Source organism: Gopherus evgoodei, chromosome 2 (genome assembly GCF_007399415.2).
Source record: "Gopherus evgoodei ecotype Sinaloan lineage chromosome 2, rGopEvg1_v1.p, whole genome shotgun sequence".
NCBI lineage: Eukaryota > Metazoa > Chordata > Testudines > Testudinidae > Gopherus > Gopherus evgoodei.
In genome coordinates this window covers 112,125,406-112,141,453 of record NC_044323.1, presented here as the reverse complement: position 1 = coordinate 112,141,453, position 16,048 = coordinate 112,125,406, and the positions used below count along the sequence as shown (strand labels likewise).

General features: G+C 44.1%; 1 protein-coding gene across 1 annotated transcript in view; it reads left to right on the top strand.

Moving 5' to 3' along the window:
* The window catches only part of TMEM245 (transmembrane protein 245), a 135,040-nt gene that overhangs the window by 30,840 nt on the left and 88,152 nt on the right, over nucleotides 1-16,048 (top strand). Inside the window, exon 6 of the mRNA XM_030549399.1 lies at nucleotides 14,369-14,538. Coding sequence (XP_030405259.1) covers nucleotides 14,369-14,538 — 170 coding nt within the window. The remainder of the gene's footprint in view (nucleotides 1-14,368; nucleotides 14,539-16,048) is intronic.

Sequence of the window (16,048 nt, the reverse complement as noted above, 5' to 3'; positions counted from 1 at the left end):
CTCTTAGATTTACTTTGTTCAGGGTGGTGGGAATTTTTTCCATAAAACATAGAGGGGCAAGAAGAATTTTAGTTTAAAATTTAAACAGAAGACCAGTCACGAAACATCTGAAACTTTTATTAAGTGCAGCATGCGTGTGAAAATAGGCTGACTCCTCTATTAATTTGTTCTCTTGTTCTGTTTTTTTCCATTTCTATTCTATCCCATTTGCAGCTCACGTTCACGTCCTTTATACTATTTTAACTTTCTTGCTATACCTTGTGGGTAGCTATTTTTTCCTCTTTTCCTAATTAGGATTCTTGTGCTTTCACTGGATTTACTTCTCTTTTCTTTATTAACAAGATATGACTTCTTGGTAGTCCATTGATCCGATGATGACAAATATGAGCAAATCATCTATTGTTGGTCTCTTGGTGTGCCCTCTGATGGCTATACAAGCCAATTCTAAAGGTGCTCGTTTTGCTGTAGATGGTGCATGGGAAGTTCGCAGTCAGTGGGTTGTGCGCTGCTGGTGCTGTGTGACATTGTTCGCATGCTTCTTGTAGATACCAACAGCGGTCTTCCTCAAAGGCGATGCAGGTATTTCTGGCTGTTGCACGCCACTCGGTTCTGTCGCTGGCGGCGTCCTCAAGGTCCCTGGTTTTGATACTGCTATATTGCAGATTGGCTTTGGTGGTGTCCTTGTAACATTTTCGTGGATGACCTATATGCCGGATGCCCTGGGAGAGCTCACCATAGAGGAGCTGGCGGGGTATTCTGTTGGCATCCATGCGGCTGACATGACTGGTCCATTGTAGCTGTGACTTCATGATCATCATTTCGATGCTTGTCATCTGGGCTCTCTCGAGGACCTCAAGATTGGGCTCTTTGTCTTGCCAGTGGGTCTTCATGATGTTGCGGAGGCAACACATGTGGAATGCTTCGAGCTGCTTGATGTGACGCCTATATAGTGTCCATGTTTCACACCCGTACAAAAGAGATGAATGAACAGCAGCTCTGTACACAAGCAGTTTTGTTGACATCCGGATGTTGTGGTGGTTTAAAACTTTGACACGCAGATAGCCAAGTGCCTGGCTTGCTTTGGATATTTGTGCTTTGATCTCATTATCCAGTGATCCATCACTGGATATGACACTACCCAGGTATTTAAAGTTCTCCACTACTTTAAGCTGAGTGCCATCAATGAAGATACTTGGGACAGAAGCATTTGATCCAGGTACAGGTTGATGGAAACTTCTGTCTTTCTGAGGCTGATAGTCCGAAGAGTTGCGAGGTCTCAGCAAACTTGTTGACAATGTGCTGAAGATCATTTTCAGTGTGAGCCATGAGGGCACAGTCGTCTGCAAAGAGTGCCTCAGGAAGGAGTTTCTGCACTGTCTTAGTCTTTGCATTCAGGCGACGGAGGTCAAAAAGTGAACCATCGTGCTGGTATTTCAAATATATACCTCAATCCAGATCTTTCATTGCATGGTTAAGGACGCATGCAAAGAACAGGTTAAAGAAGACAGGAGCGAGAACACATCCTTGTTTCACACTGTTGGTGATGTTGAAGGGGGCAGCTGTGGCTCCATCAGACAATACTTCACCTGTCATGCTGTCATGAAAAAGGCGTATAATCTGGACAAATTTTCTTGGGCAACCAAGTCATGTTAGAATAGTCCAAAGGGCTTCCCTGTTGACGGTATCAAACGCCTTTGTCAGATCTATGAAGACAGCATACAGGTGCATGTTCTGTTCAATGCACTTCTCTTGTATTTGTCTGACAGCAAACACCATGTTGACTGTGCTCCGGCCAGGTCAAAAACCACATTGACTTTCAGGTAGCTTTGCCTCAGAAATACTGGCTATTAAGCGGTTCAAGATGATGCGGGCGATGATTTTCCCTCCAACAGGGAGAAGGGATATGCCTCTCTAATTTCCACATTCTGCTTTGCAGATGGTGACTGACATAGCAATAACATCTCTTGGACCAAAGAAAAGAACACATCAGGATTGGTTTGATGAGAACCAAGAAGAAATATGCTCAGCTCTGGAAGTAAAGGAAAAGCCTTCATCAAATAGCAGAATGATCCCTCCTCAGTCTCCAAACGGGACCATTTCAAGTACCTTCAGAGCAAAACACAGAAAGACCTCCGTCAGATACAAGACAACTGGTGGGAGAGCAAAGCCAAAGAAACTGAGCACTATGCTGAGACCCACAACTCAAAGATGTTCTTCAGTGCTATTAAGACACTCTATGGATCTTCTAAACTAAGGACCACCCCACTTCTCTCATCAGACAACACAACACTGATTAAAGATAAAGAAGGCATCAACAAAAGATGGCGAGAACACTTTAGCAACCTTCTCAATAGACCATCAACCATGAATAATAACATCCTCAATGAAATTCCACAACAACCTGCTCTGACAGATCTTGACTCTCTGCCCACTATAGATGAGATTAAGAAAGCTGTTAGCCGGATGAGTTCAGGAAAAGCTCCTGGAAAAGTTGAGATACCAGCAGAGAGATACAAAGCAGCAGGTCCAGCAGCACTAGCAGCATTCCACAGTGTGATCATCAGCATTTGGGAGAATGAAAACATACCACAGGACCTCTGCGACGCTACTATTGTCTCTCTCTTCAGGATATAACTACTATACCACAAATATGCATGGAGGCTCCTGAGATGTTGTTTTTGTCTGTTGTTTTAGGAACTAATGCTTGAGAATTTTTGGTAAAATTTAGCGTTTTGGAACGTGTGGAATATATTCTTTATTTTTGAACATTTATTGGTACTTAAGTCTAGCAAGATACTTAATTGTTAATGCAGTACACAAGTTTGCCACATGGTGGAGCCAATAGTAAGTAAAAGCAAAGCTTGGAAAAATTGTAAAAGTAAATTACTCTTATTTGTGAGCAAGAGCATAAGCTTTCAGCAAAGGTTTACAGATAAGTCTTTTGTTGAACTTTGATAAACTCCCTGTAGATATTAAAATTTGACTTTTAGGGCGATGACATTTTGTGTATCTAGATATTTCCAAAAGAAGATATTGAGGGTTTATTTTTTTGTAGTGTTTGTCAATAGATACTGCATCTAATTTGGAGGAGTTTTTGAATGAACATTATAAGAGTTTTATTAAATATTAACATGTTTTGTTAGACTATTAACAAATGTCTATACTGTTGCAGTGAATACGTTTCTAATGTTGTTGCATAGGGGGCCTGTGTTGCTCTAGGATACTGATTTCAGCACAACCATTGTTTACCTCAGAAAGGATTTTGGTTTGATGCATTAAGTGAACAACTTTAAATAAATCTTACCATTCACTTTTAATTGATCCATTTATGACATTCAGCTTTGCTGAATCTACAGTCTACAATAAGAAATAGTCCACAGGTGATGGTTCTGTTCACGACTTGATTTAAAAAACAAAAAAAAAATTGTACTTCAATTTTTTTAAATTAATGTTTCCTGAATATCAGTCACAGCAATGAGTTGGGTTTTTAAATGGAGTGTGTTAAACACAAAAAACTGTTTAATGCAATGTTGAGGCTGCAAAGTAAGTTAATCAGGAAATGCAAAAGTTTTAAGATTCACATAGCAATGTTAACTCACATAGTAGAATTTTTAAAAGTATTTAATATAAGCAGAGACTAAGTTCAAATCATTTTATCTACAATGTGAATTAACATTCTATGGGAATGTGAATTTGATTTGCATTATTTTAAATTGCCAAATTAAAATTGTACTTGCATGAATTTTTGATTCTTCTTCGAGTCATGTACCTATATGTGCTCCACTGTAGGTGCAGCCTAGGACTGGAAATCATAATCAGTGCCTGTTAGACCGCACATGTGTACCTCCCCCATCTCACGCCATGAGCTCTGTGTATGTAGATAGATATATAAAGTATAAAAAATATAGTACTGTCATCCCCAGTTTCTTTTCTGCTGCCCTTGGTCTGGGACGGAATCCGCAACAGAGCTCGCTTCTCCTTTTGCCCAGTTAGATAGTGCCTTACCTGTTACTTTTTAGTGTAGTTTAGTAGTTATTTTCTCCCTTTTCATCCTTTCCTTTTTTTAAAAAATTGCTTTTATGCCTTCCTACTCTCTCTGTTAGTTTGTAGCTTAGCTTCTGTTTCCCACTTCCTGACCAGGAAGTTTTTTCCTTCACCTTTATGCCTGTACCTCTCAGGTTTAAGAGGTGCGTTTCCTGCTGGTTTGCCTTCCTGGTAATGGATGGTCATCCATAGGGCATTTGCTGCCTGAGAGAGGGATGTGTCCTGCAAAAGCGTGCTCACTGCCTGTAGCGAGGCGGTGGGTTACCCCACAACCCCACTGAGGGACGAACCTCTCCTAACACCAACATGGGCGGAGCCACTGGCTCCTGCGCCCGCCCTTCAGAGGTCACGGCACAGACCCGGAAGTATAAAGCTCACCTGCAGAGCTCAGTGGAGAACCAGCCACCGCAGAGATCAGACGTCCGCGACTGAGCTCCCTCTTGGGAGATAGCAGCCGCCCGCAGCTGGCCTGAGCTCGCACCCAGCCAGCCGAGCCTGCCCCGTGCCAGCTACCCCGAGGAGAACTGGCCGAGCCTGCCCTGTGCCAGCTACCCCGAGGAACCGATGCTGTTTGAGACAGCTGAGGACGCTAGCACAACCCAGGTACCCTACGAGGGGAAGTGTGGAAGTAGCCCGGGGGCAACCGACTCCAATCTGGCTGCAGCACTGCCTGAACCTATGTCAGTGTGTTGCAGCCAGGATCCCCACTGACAGCAGACAGTCTTTGCTGCTGCTAGGGCCCCGGGCTGGGACACAGTGGAGTGGGAGGGCCTGCGTCCCCCCTGCCACCCACTCCTTGGGTGGCAGACTCCCCCTTCTCCCTGTCCTGGAGAGGCTAGGACTTCCTGCGATTGAACTATTGACTCAGCCACTGCTTGAAGGCCTGAGTCTTTGACTGTTTGCTTGCTGCCCCGCCCTGACCTAGGGCCTGGGCCACCATTTGACTATTGACTTAGCCCCCGCTCCAAGGGCCTGAGCCCCTAACTGAGAGTCGACGGCTGGTGAACTAGAGCGAGGCGGTGGGATACCCCACAGCCTCGCTGAGGGACGAACCGTGACAAAGCCGCACTACACGGCCACAACTTCACTATCAGGGTCAGAAAAGACTGGGGCATTCATTTGCGACTTCTCATGGAGAAATCTCGGCTTCCTGCATCTGACGCTGACCTGGGCACTTTCCCTGCATGGCTCTCACACTCCACTAGATTGTCCACCGATCCTCATTTGCCGTGCCCTTCTAAAAGAAAATGTTCTCTTTTTTCGCTCTGAAGAGAAATAAATTTGCTCCCTCATCACCCTCTGAGACATTGCCTGCCAGAACACCATCTCCTGCAAGGTCAGTTGCCTTGACATCTTTGGAGAGGGGACATAGCTCCAGGGCCCATCCAAGTACCTCAAGTACCAGAGCTAAGCAAAGGTCTAAAGACCCTAACTGGGCAGACCTGCAGCCCTTGGCACTATCTCTCGGTGCTGGGGACAGAGACACAAGACGTTTAAGAACAGTGCCAACCATCCCAACCAAACCAACTGTGGGTATTTTGGCATCAACAGCCCTACTGCCACGATGTCCATTTCAGCACTGAGCAAGTCCTATTCACCAAGCAAGCCTTCCACACTATCTACTGGCTGCTCAGGAGAATGCACCTCTCCCTCAGCACTGATTACATGCCGGTACCAACGATGCTCCTTCCTCCTCCGCAAGAGTTCAGATATGCCAAGGACCTACCTATCTCTGGTGTGCCTGAGTCACCACTGCTCAGGCACACTCTTCCTTCACTTCAGTTCTCTGGACTCTCACCATTCTTCCCTTTCTCCTCCGAGGACTGCACCTCCCTTTCCGAGTAATGCAGAGGAGGAGGAGGAGTATTCCATCCCACCCTCATACTTGAGATAGGCACAAAAGACTTCCTCTACACATCTTCACTATCCACAAGCAGACCAGGGTCTGATATCGTCCATTGTGGATGCAACCCCATGTGCCGCTTCTCAACACTGGCCATACTGGAATCCTTGGGACATGTACAGAGCGTAGTTTGGGAAACTTCCTGTGGAGCAAAGCTAGAGGCCTACTTCTCTGTCGGTCTCTCGACCACCAGAGGTTGACCCTCTCTCTGTAGCAACTAAGGAGGAAATTCCACCGCCATTCCACTACTTCTTTCCCTGATGAAGCTATCATGCCTCCATCTCCTACTGCTGTGGACTTCAAACATTTCCAAGAGTTGTTTTATAGGATTGCAGAATCCCTCCAGATTCCTTTTGGAGCAGGTGAAAGATGAAAACACAAGCTGCTTGGCATCCTGCACACATCTTCCTCCTCTTAAATAGCCCTCCCTGTCAATGAGGCCCTTCTCAATCCCACCAAAGTGCTCTAGCAGACCCCAGCATCCATCCCACCAACCTGCAAGTGCGTGGACAAAAATATTATGTTCCCACAAAAGTCTTGGAATTTTTTTCCCTCAACTCACCCGAAATTCCTTAGTTGTCAATACCATACAAGAAAAAGGACACCAATACCAACCTCAACTCACCTGACATGGCCGAGACTGAAAGTGATTAGATCTATGTGGCCTTCAGTTCTGAATATCCAATTACAAGGCTCTCATGGCTAAGTACAATTACCTCAAATACTCTAAATTACAGGAACTCTGCCAAGACCTTCTTGATAACAAAAAAAGAACAACTCCAGGCTCTCGTATCCGAAGGACACCTCTTGGCCCATACAGCTGTACAAGCGTCTTTGGATTCTGTGCATACTGCTGCCTGTTCCATTGTAACTGCCATAGTCATGAGATTGGCATTATGGCTGCACCTCTCCGACCTTCATAAGGGAGTACAAACCACTGTCGAAGACCAAGCCTTTGAGGGCCCCAAATTACTTGTGGAGCATACAGATGAATCCCTACACTCCCTTAAGGACTTGTGGTGGGTACGATTTCAGGGGAAGTTGATATTTCCCTGGGTGTCTCTTTGGCACTAGAGTGTAAATGCCGAGAGAGCGATGGGTTGCTTGCAATACACTCCCGACTGGCACTACGATACTCAGTGCTGTCACCAGAAGTCCCCTACCAAGCACAGACATAAGACTCCTCAAGGGACTACATCTCACACATCTTCAACCAAACAATTTTGAAGGTGAGCTCAAGGCCTTGAGAAGCCTTCTCCTGTTCTGGTGACACCAACCATCTCCAACATCCCATCAGTTTGGCTGCCCCTTAAACCCTTTCTTTCCATCATGGGGGCTAATTACCTTGGACAAGTAGATTCTAGAGATCAAGGAAGGATATTCCATCCCTCTTCAGTGACCCTTCTCATGAACCCATTCTTAAAATGCTTGGGGTTATTCATGAGCTCTATTTTGTGTCTGTTTGTCAGCCATCATGACCTTTCACTACCAGATAGACAGACACTTCTTCTTCACCCTCCTGCTCATGATACATTTCCTAAAGGACTTGCAAAATCTTTACCTTCACGTATAGGATCTAATCCCGGTTTGGGACCCTGGCCTCGTCCTATACTCTACTAGACCTCCATTTTGTACCAATGGCAACATGCTCCTATGTTCATTTATCTATGTAAACAACATTTCTTGTTGCTAGCACCTCAGCTCGATGGGTTGGAGAAATTGGAGCTCTTATGGTATACCCTCTGTTCACAGTTTTTCATAAAGACATGGTTACACTACATCCTCATCCCAAATTTTTACTCAAGGTACCATCCTCTTTCCATCTAAATTTCTTTCCAAAGCCATACAGCAACCAAGCGGAGGCAACATTGCTTCATCATCATCTGTGATCTCTCAATTCAAGGATGATCTCTGCCACAAATTTACATATGGGTCCTGAGATGACTCAAGAGTCCAATCCTGGAACCACAGGTCTGCCTCCAGTATGTACAAACATTTCCTAGTGAGTCAGCTGCCTGCTGAGGGAGAGTTTTTCTTTTCTCCCCCCCCCTTCCTTTTTTTCTTCTCTCTCTGTTTTCAGCGAACCATTTGCCTGATGGAGGATATGGCACCACTGAGGTTGATTGGTGGTTTGCTCGTCCCAGCTTGTGATGTACACGTCAGTTTTCTTGAGATACACTTTGTGGTGTTTCCTCTGACCATCACAGGATCTTTGACCATGGGTGAGCTGAGAGTAGAGCACTTGTTTTGGAGGCGAGAGTCTGGCATCCTCACCCAATGTCCAGCCCAGCAGAGTTGGTGTATGAGGATCATTGCTTCAATGTTGGTGACATTGGTTTCAGTGAGAATGCTGGTGTTAGTGCAGTGATCTTACAACTCGATGCAAAAGATCTTCTAGAGGCATCATTGGTGGTACCTTTTCTAGACTCTTGAGGTTCTGTTAAGTCACCCAGGTTTAGCATTCATAAAGGAGTGTAGGAATAACAGTTGTCTTATAGACCTGGATCTTGGTGTCCTGCGCTAGGTCACAGTTCGTGAAAACACGTCAGAGCAATTTCCTAAAGGAAGCACTTGAACACTGGATCCTGTGCTGGAGTTCACTGTTCTTTGCATTTTTGAGGAAGTTGGCTACCAAGGTAGAAGTAGTACTCTGTTTCCAAAGTCTGTCCCTCAATAGTGATTTGTGGTGGGTCATGTGCAAGGCCTGAAGCAGGCTTATGGAAAACATCAGTCCTCTCAATATTGAGAGAGAGTCCTAGGCTTCAGTAAGCTTGTGCAAAAATATCCAGTGTGGACTGAAGGTTATTTTCAGTGTATGCGAGGGTGGCACAGTCATCAGCATACTGAAGGTCAGTAACGGATGCCCTGAGGACTTTAGACTTCAAGTGGAGACGTCGAAGATTTAAAAATCCACCCATCCATTCTATATTGAATGTCAATTCCATTGGGGAGGAGGTCTTTAACGAGGGCCAAAATGACTGCTAAATTGATGGAGAACAGGGTTGGGGCAATAACGCATCCTTGCTTAATCTCAGTTTTGATGATGAAAGTGTCTGTCTCCACACCATTACAGAGAATGGTGGCAGTCATCTGATCATGAAGAAGCCTTACCTCCTTAATAAATTTTGGAGATCAGCCAAATCTGGCCAGCACCTTCCACAAGGCTTTGAAATTGAATGAGTCAAAGGCCTTTGTCAAATCGATGAAGGCCACGTATGGGTTTTGATTTTACTCCTGAGACTTTTTCCTGGATTTGATAGGAAACAAAGATTGTCATTTGTCCCACGGGATGGTCTAAAACTGCAGAGATTCTGGCAATATTTCCTCGGTAAAGCAAAGTCATCGGTTTAAGAGTGTAGTGGGGCGGACTGCCCCACTCCCTGGGAGGATGGGCTGTGGCAGGCCAGGGAGCCTGCGCAGCCCGGGAGCCAATCAGAAAAGGGCTTATGGGAAACCAATCAGGGCCCAGATTGGAGGGAACCAATCAGGGCCAGGCTCGCCCATATATAAAGGCAGCCCAGAGCAGGAGCGGTCAGTCTGCCCTAGGCGTCTTGACAGGGGAAGGTCAGTCTCCAAGGGGGAGACTAGCATCGCGGACAACGTAGTGCTGGGCAGGCTCAGGGAGGCTAGAAGGCTCTAGCCCATAGCTGCCAGGCTGCAGGCCATGATGAGAAGGGCCTAGCGGGTGCAAGGGGCCATAGGGGAAGCAGCCCAGGGGAACAGACAGAGGAGGGGAAAGAAAGAGGACAGTGAGGCTAACGCCAGAGGGTCCCTGGGCCGGGACCCAGAGTAGAGGGCAGGCCTGGGTCCCCTCCTTGCAGTACATCCAGCCATTGGCCGTAGGGAGTGGCCATTATAGACTACACCGATCCCTGACGAGGGATTAGACATTGGGGTGTATGGTTGCACATAGTGGCTGGAGTGGTGGACTGCTGATCACCGATCCCTGGAAGGGGGTCCAGATGGACTAAGGGACACTGCCGGAGGGCAGTGGCCTCAAAGAGGACGCCGCTGAGCAGGGAGCAACCGGGGGTCCAGTGACAGCAGCGGAGAACAGAGGGCAGAACAACGGATGGGACACCACCAGGAGGGGGCACTCCATTGGAATAGCGCTAATTCCCAGAGTCACCAGCAAGAGGTGTCGCGGGTGGTGAGTCCCAACCCATTTACAAAGAGGATACGGGCAAGAATTTTCCCTGCTGTAGATAGCAAGGCAAGTCAGAATTTGGAAATTGATGCATTATCATCTTTCTTAAAGATTGCGAGTGTTGGTATTTCTCAAGTCTTCTGGAATCTTCTCATTATACCAGATATGAAGAAGTTGTTTCTGGAGCTTCCTCACCAGTTCTTCACTTCCAAACTTGTAGACTAAAGGTGTTATGCCATTTGGCACTGCTGCCTTGTTTTTCTTGGTTTGCATAATGGCTTGTGTTACTTTTTTGAGGGCAACTGGATCAGCAAGAGATTCTTTTATGTTGTTGAGGTATAGATTCAATAGTGGCATCAGAGACAGTTGACTCATGGCTCAGGAGTGACTCAAAATGCTCCTTCTACTTGGCTTTGATTGCTTTTCTGTCCTTAAAATAAGTCAACCCATCTTTGACTCAGAGTGGTGTGGGATCATGAGAGCATTGACCGTAAATGGCTGTTATTGCCCAAAAATAGATCCTCCTGTCATGTTTTTATCAGCTCAAGCTCCTTGGTCTTTTTTCTTACCACCACTTGTTTTTGATGTTGCAGGTTTTCCTTTGGGCTTTAGCCTTGGTTGCTTGTATGACTCTTTCTTCTCCAGGTGTAATATGTCTTTTTGCCATATGAGATAAGCTTTTCTTTTCATGTTGAGCAAGCTTTGAATCTTAGCATCATTCCCATCAAACCAATCTTAGTGATTGCAGGTGACATAGCTGATGGTCTCAGCACATGCTGAGAGAATGGCAGCCTTTAATCCCTTCCAGAAATTTTCATTATAGTCATCAGCTGTTGAAATAGTGGCAAACCTCTCTTGGAGTCACTGCTGAAGTTTGTCCTGATTCACTATGTCCTGAAGGGACTTGACATTGAATTTCTTTCATACTGATTTTGCCTATTTATGATGCCTTGAAGCGATCTGGAAATTCATGATAGATCTAACAAGGCCATGGTCTGTCCAACAGTCATTGGTTCCATGCATCCCCCTCGTGATTCAGACACCCTTCCAATCTCGAGCTCTGACAATAACATAATCAAGAAGGTGCCAATGTCTGGACCGAGGGTTTCTCCAAGTGGTCTTATACTTTTCACTTTGTCTAAAGATGGTGTTTGTGATGACTAGCCGATGTTCTATGCGTTTGCACAGGAGGATTTACTGTTGGATTTGCCTTTCCTACGCCTCCTTTTCTGATAGTGCCATTCCAGAAGTCTGACTTATACCCGACTCTAGCATTAAAATCTTCGAGGAGAATGATCTTGTTCTCCTTGGGAATGTTGGTCAAGATCTGTATAGAATTGTTCCTCGATATACTTGTCAGCGTTGAGTGTTGGAGCATACGTGCTGATGACGGCAGCAGACTCATTGCTGAGCTTAAGGTGAAGATTCATAAGAGGTTCATTGAGTGAGTCCTACAGGAAGTTCTGTAAGCTGATGACAAACTTATTCTTAATTGCAGAACAGACCCCATGAGTTCCCCTGTCCTCTGCAGATTTCTCTTTCCAGAAAAGGTGTAGCCTTCACCTCCTTCTCTCAGTTGACCTTCATCCATGCACCTTGTCTCACTCAGGGCAGTGACATCAATGTTATAGCTCACAAGTTCCCTGGTGACAATAGCAGTTCTTCTTTCTGGTCATATATTATCTTTATCTATCAGGGTGCAAACATTGCATGTAGTGAAAGTCACTGTCTTTTTATAGTTCTGGCAGCAGGCAGAGTGATCCCACTGGATGTGGTGAGACAGCCTAGGTTTAGGGCTCCCTTTCTAGTCCTCTCCCCATGCAGGTTTAGCAGAGGGGATCCTAAAGAGGACTGCTCAGTCACGATAGCCACTGCCAAATTACACATCTCAGTCCAGGTGGCAGACGACCATCCAGCTACCACCACCTACATAAAGATTAGTGGTGAGGGACTGCCCAATTCACTAATGCTGTCCCCCTCACCACTAGTCTGTCGCTGCAGGGCGTGGAAGGTTGGAAAAAAAATTTTCCTGTGATGCATGTGATTTTCTTTTAATGTTGGGACGCTGGCGCACCTACAGCCACCACACAGTCATGACAAGCTGGAGGTCTGGGGCCTAGTGGCAGGGAAAGTCTGAGTTGACTAGAGATCACCAACTTCAGTCTTCATCTGCTTTCACAACCATTGAGATCCAAATACCCTCTTCCACTTGATCCACTGTTAAGGACTTGGATTGGAGAGTGCTTTGTCTGGGACCTCACTTCAGACTTGCTCGCCTTTGGAGACACTACCAGGAACATGGAGCCCCTGACCAACATAGTTCTGAGGATTATTGGAACACTCAAGCCCCTTCACCACAACAAGGTGGTGGTCCCTGAACAGGCAACATTGCACACCCTGAATGTCAGACGAGCACTAGCTTTCTACATAGAACAAACTCTTTCCATAAATCACCATGCTTATTCTTCTCAACAGCCAAAAGATAAAGGTGTGACCATATCTAAGCAACCCCTTTCCAAGTTGATCTTGCAGTATATACACCTGTCCTACCAACTTACACAATCGACAACCTCCTCCTGGAACTAGAGCATATTCCATCCACTCGCTCGTCACCTTGATTGCCTTTCTCAGTAATGTTGACATTTGCAAAGTGGCCACATGGGCATCAGTGGATGCTTTTAGCTATCGCCATGCCATTACTCAGGACATCGCAGCAGGTACTCTGCTAGGACACACTGTCCTGTCATCTGCAGTAAATGCCACTCTGAAGCTCCAGCGTTACAATTAGAGGCCTTGCTTTCTAATCATCTACAATGGACCCCCTTAGGGACATCAGTTGAAGAAGAGGAACCTTACTCACCCTGTGCAGTAACTGAGGTTCTTTAAGATATGTGTGCTCCACTACTCCCTTTCCTCCCCTCTGCTTTGGAGCCGAAACATAAGCTCTGCAGCAGAGAAGGAACTAGGCGGGTGGTCGGACACATAGCAAGGGGTGTGTGTGTGTGTGTGTGTGTGTGTGTCCTGCTCATGGCATGAGATGCAGGAGGTATGCATGTGCGGTCCGACAGGCACTGCTGGTGAAGATCTCCGATCTGAGGTGCAGGGGATGTTGCCACACTTACGGTGGAGCACCCATAGGGGGACACATCTTGAAAAACCGCAGTTACTGCACAAGGTGAGTAACTTTCTCTTTTTTAATCTTCCTCTTATTTTAGAAGAGAAACAGAGGGTGTTGCAGATAATACACGATATAATTGAATAAAAGGAATATTGAAGATTTGCTTAGTTATAAACTCTTTTTGGAGTTGTCGAATTGTATGTGTGGTTTTTTTTTCACCTGCCACTCTTAGCTTTAAAATGAATTTTGCTTAAAAAAACAAAACAAAACATGGCACTATGGAGTTACAGAACTCTGTAGTACAAGTCATAATTAATTAAAATCCTAACCAAAATATTTTTATTGCATCTGAACTGATCAATTTTTCGCTGAACTGTAACTTTACATTTTTTCTAATTTACCTAGCAGTCTTGACACATTTGATGTTACAAATCAGCTGTGTGCACAGTATGTTCTTACTGATTTAGTATTTTTCCATAAACGAAGTATTCCTTGTATTTGCCTAATTCAAGCTGTGTATGGATTTTACTGAAAGTTCCCATAATCATCTTTGAGTTGAGATGCAGTTTCAGTTCCAGTGGAGAATTTCTTTTTAAGAAGCTTAAGAGCAAATGAAATCAGGATCGTTATAATGAGTTTGGTTGCAAGCTTACATATAGCTGTTCCTATAGTGAACATTATATGTATAAATAGATGTACACAGTTATTTTGCCTAAGAAGAAAAAGATGTAATATTATGGAAGGCCTAAAGTTTTAGGAATTCTAAGGGAGAAAAGTTTGCCTCTTGTCTAAGACTTTATTCTATTTGTCAACGTTATGTGTAGCTACGCAATTTTGTGCCATGCATACAATCTGTGGAATTGCACCTATTTACATCAGGCCTTGATATGAACTGTAACCTCCATAATGGTGCTATATGGAGGTGCTGTCCATCTGCGCTTAAAACTTCAGATGGCTGAACATGTTTTTCTGCAAGTAAATGGCCACCTGTTTTTTTAAAAAGATGGTGTTAGTATTGTTTGTGGTGAGGAGTTTTAATTAAAACAATTTGATTTTTCTAATAATCTCTCACAGTGGAGTGAAAAATCCTGATGTGGTGCACTTCTTAAATCCCTAATCCTTTTTCCCTCTCTTTTTTTTTTTTTTTTTATTACAGTTTGGGTTGTTAAAAAACTTGTGATCCACTTTGGAGTTGTAAACTTCATGGCAAAACGTTGTAGTAGTTGGTGGCATGTTCTGGAAAACTTTGTGAAGGAGCGGCAAGAGGCTCTCGCTCCACGGCCAATCAGAGGGCTTGGAAGGGTCATGCTAAAACTTGACAGTAAGGTATTTCAATTTATTTTCTTAAGCCATAATTCTGAATAAAATTTTCTTTGTTCTTTTGTAAACTGTGCTCTAGAAAGCTATAACTCTAAAATAAGTGTCTGCCACTCATAAGCACATTGTTCTTTATGTAAAAGTGTATCTTAGGCCTTGACTATGCTTGCTCTCTTGAAGGCTATAGCACATTTTTAAATAGTGTTAAAACAATGTTTAGCTCCCTTGACACTAAAATGATGTCTGCATACTAAAAAAAAAGTAGCTATTTAAAGTTGTTAGCTTAACATGATTGTCTACGTGGATGCTAATGGGGATTTCCTATTTTACAATTCTTTTAACTGATAGTAAAGATGATAAACTGAAGGTATATAGGTGTTTTGGGAGGGGAATCCCGATCACGTTAAGCTAACTGTTTTTTAAAAAGCAACTTTTTTCATTTTGTAGATAGGACTTAAGCTACTTCAGCTACATTTGTCGTTAAATTCTGCAGAAGCACGATGGTTAAACACAACTGTTTGATAGTGTAGAACAGACCAATGTATTTACTGGGGAAAAAAAATGTAGGGTGAGGGTGGGTACTCTTGGGAAGCTACTGAATACAGCACTACCTATTTTCTTTTGGTTTTCTAAATCAGTGGGGGCCACATTTCAGGAATGATGTGCACAAATTGGAGAAACTCCAGAGGAGGGCAACAAAATGTTTAAAGGTCAAGAAAAGATTGAAAAAGTTGGTTTGTTTAGTCTTGAGGAGACTGAGGAGGGACATAACAGTTTTCAAGTACATAAAAAGCTTGTTACAAGAAGGAGGGAGAAAAATGTTTCTCCTTAAGCTCTGAGGATAGGACAAGAAGGAATAGGCTTAAAATGGCAGTTTAGTTTGGACATTAGGAAAAAATTCCTAGCTGTCAGGGTGGTTAAGCATTGGAATAAATTGTTTAGAGAGGTTGTGGAATCTGTCATTGTAGATTTTTTTTAAGAGCAGGTTAGACAAAACACCTGTCAGGTATGGTCTAGATAATATTTATGCCTGCTATGAATGCAGGGGACTGGACTAGATGACTTCTCAACATCTCCTCCAGTCTTATGATTTTTTTGAAACAGTTGATTCTATGGTGGTAGATAGGAATAAATGTTGCAAAAAATGAAAGCATGTGATGCAAGTTAAAGTCTATTTCTAACACTTTTGATAGTGTGGTACTGTAATAAGAACAAAAGAATAGCAAACTCTCATTTTCTTTAAAAGTAAAAGCAAGGTGACTAACCATTTTAAATCTGTTTAGCAGTATGTTTAATTTTAATCTTAGAGTTTAAAGGCCTGCTTTCCCTGAAAGCCATACTCACTACTATCTGTTAGCAAGAGAAGGGGGCTGAGCTTCAGCATCAAGAAGCAGCAGAGACTCTAATGTGAAGAAAACAGGCGGCTGCAGCTGTTTTTTAATATAAACAGCTGTCTAAAATGTATAGTGGTGATGCTTGCTTCTGACAGTCTGGCTCGTGGTGGGGCCAAGAAGTCGTC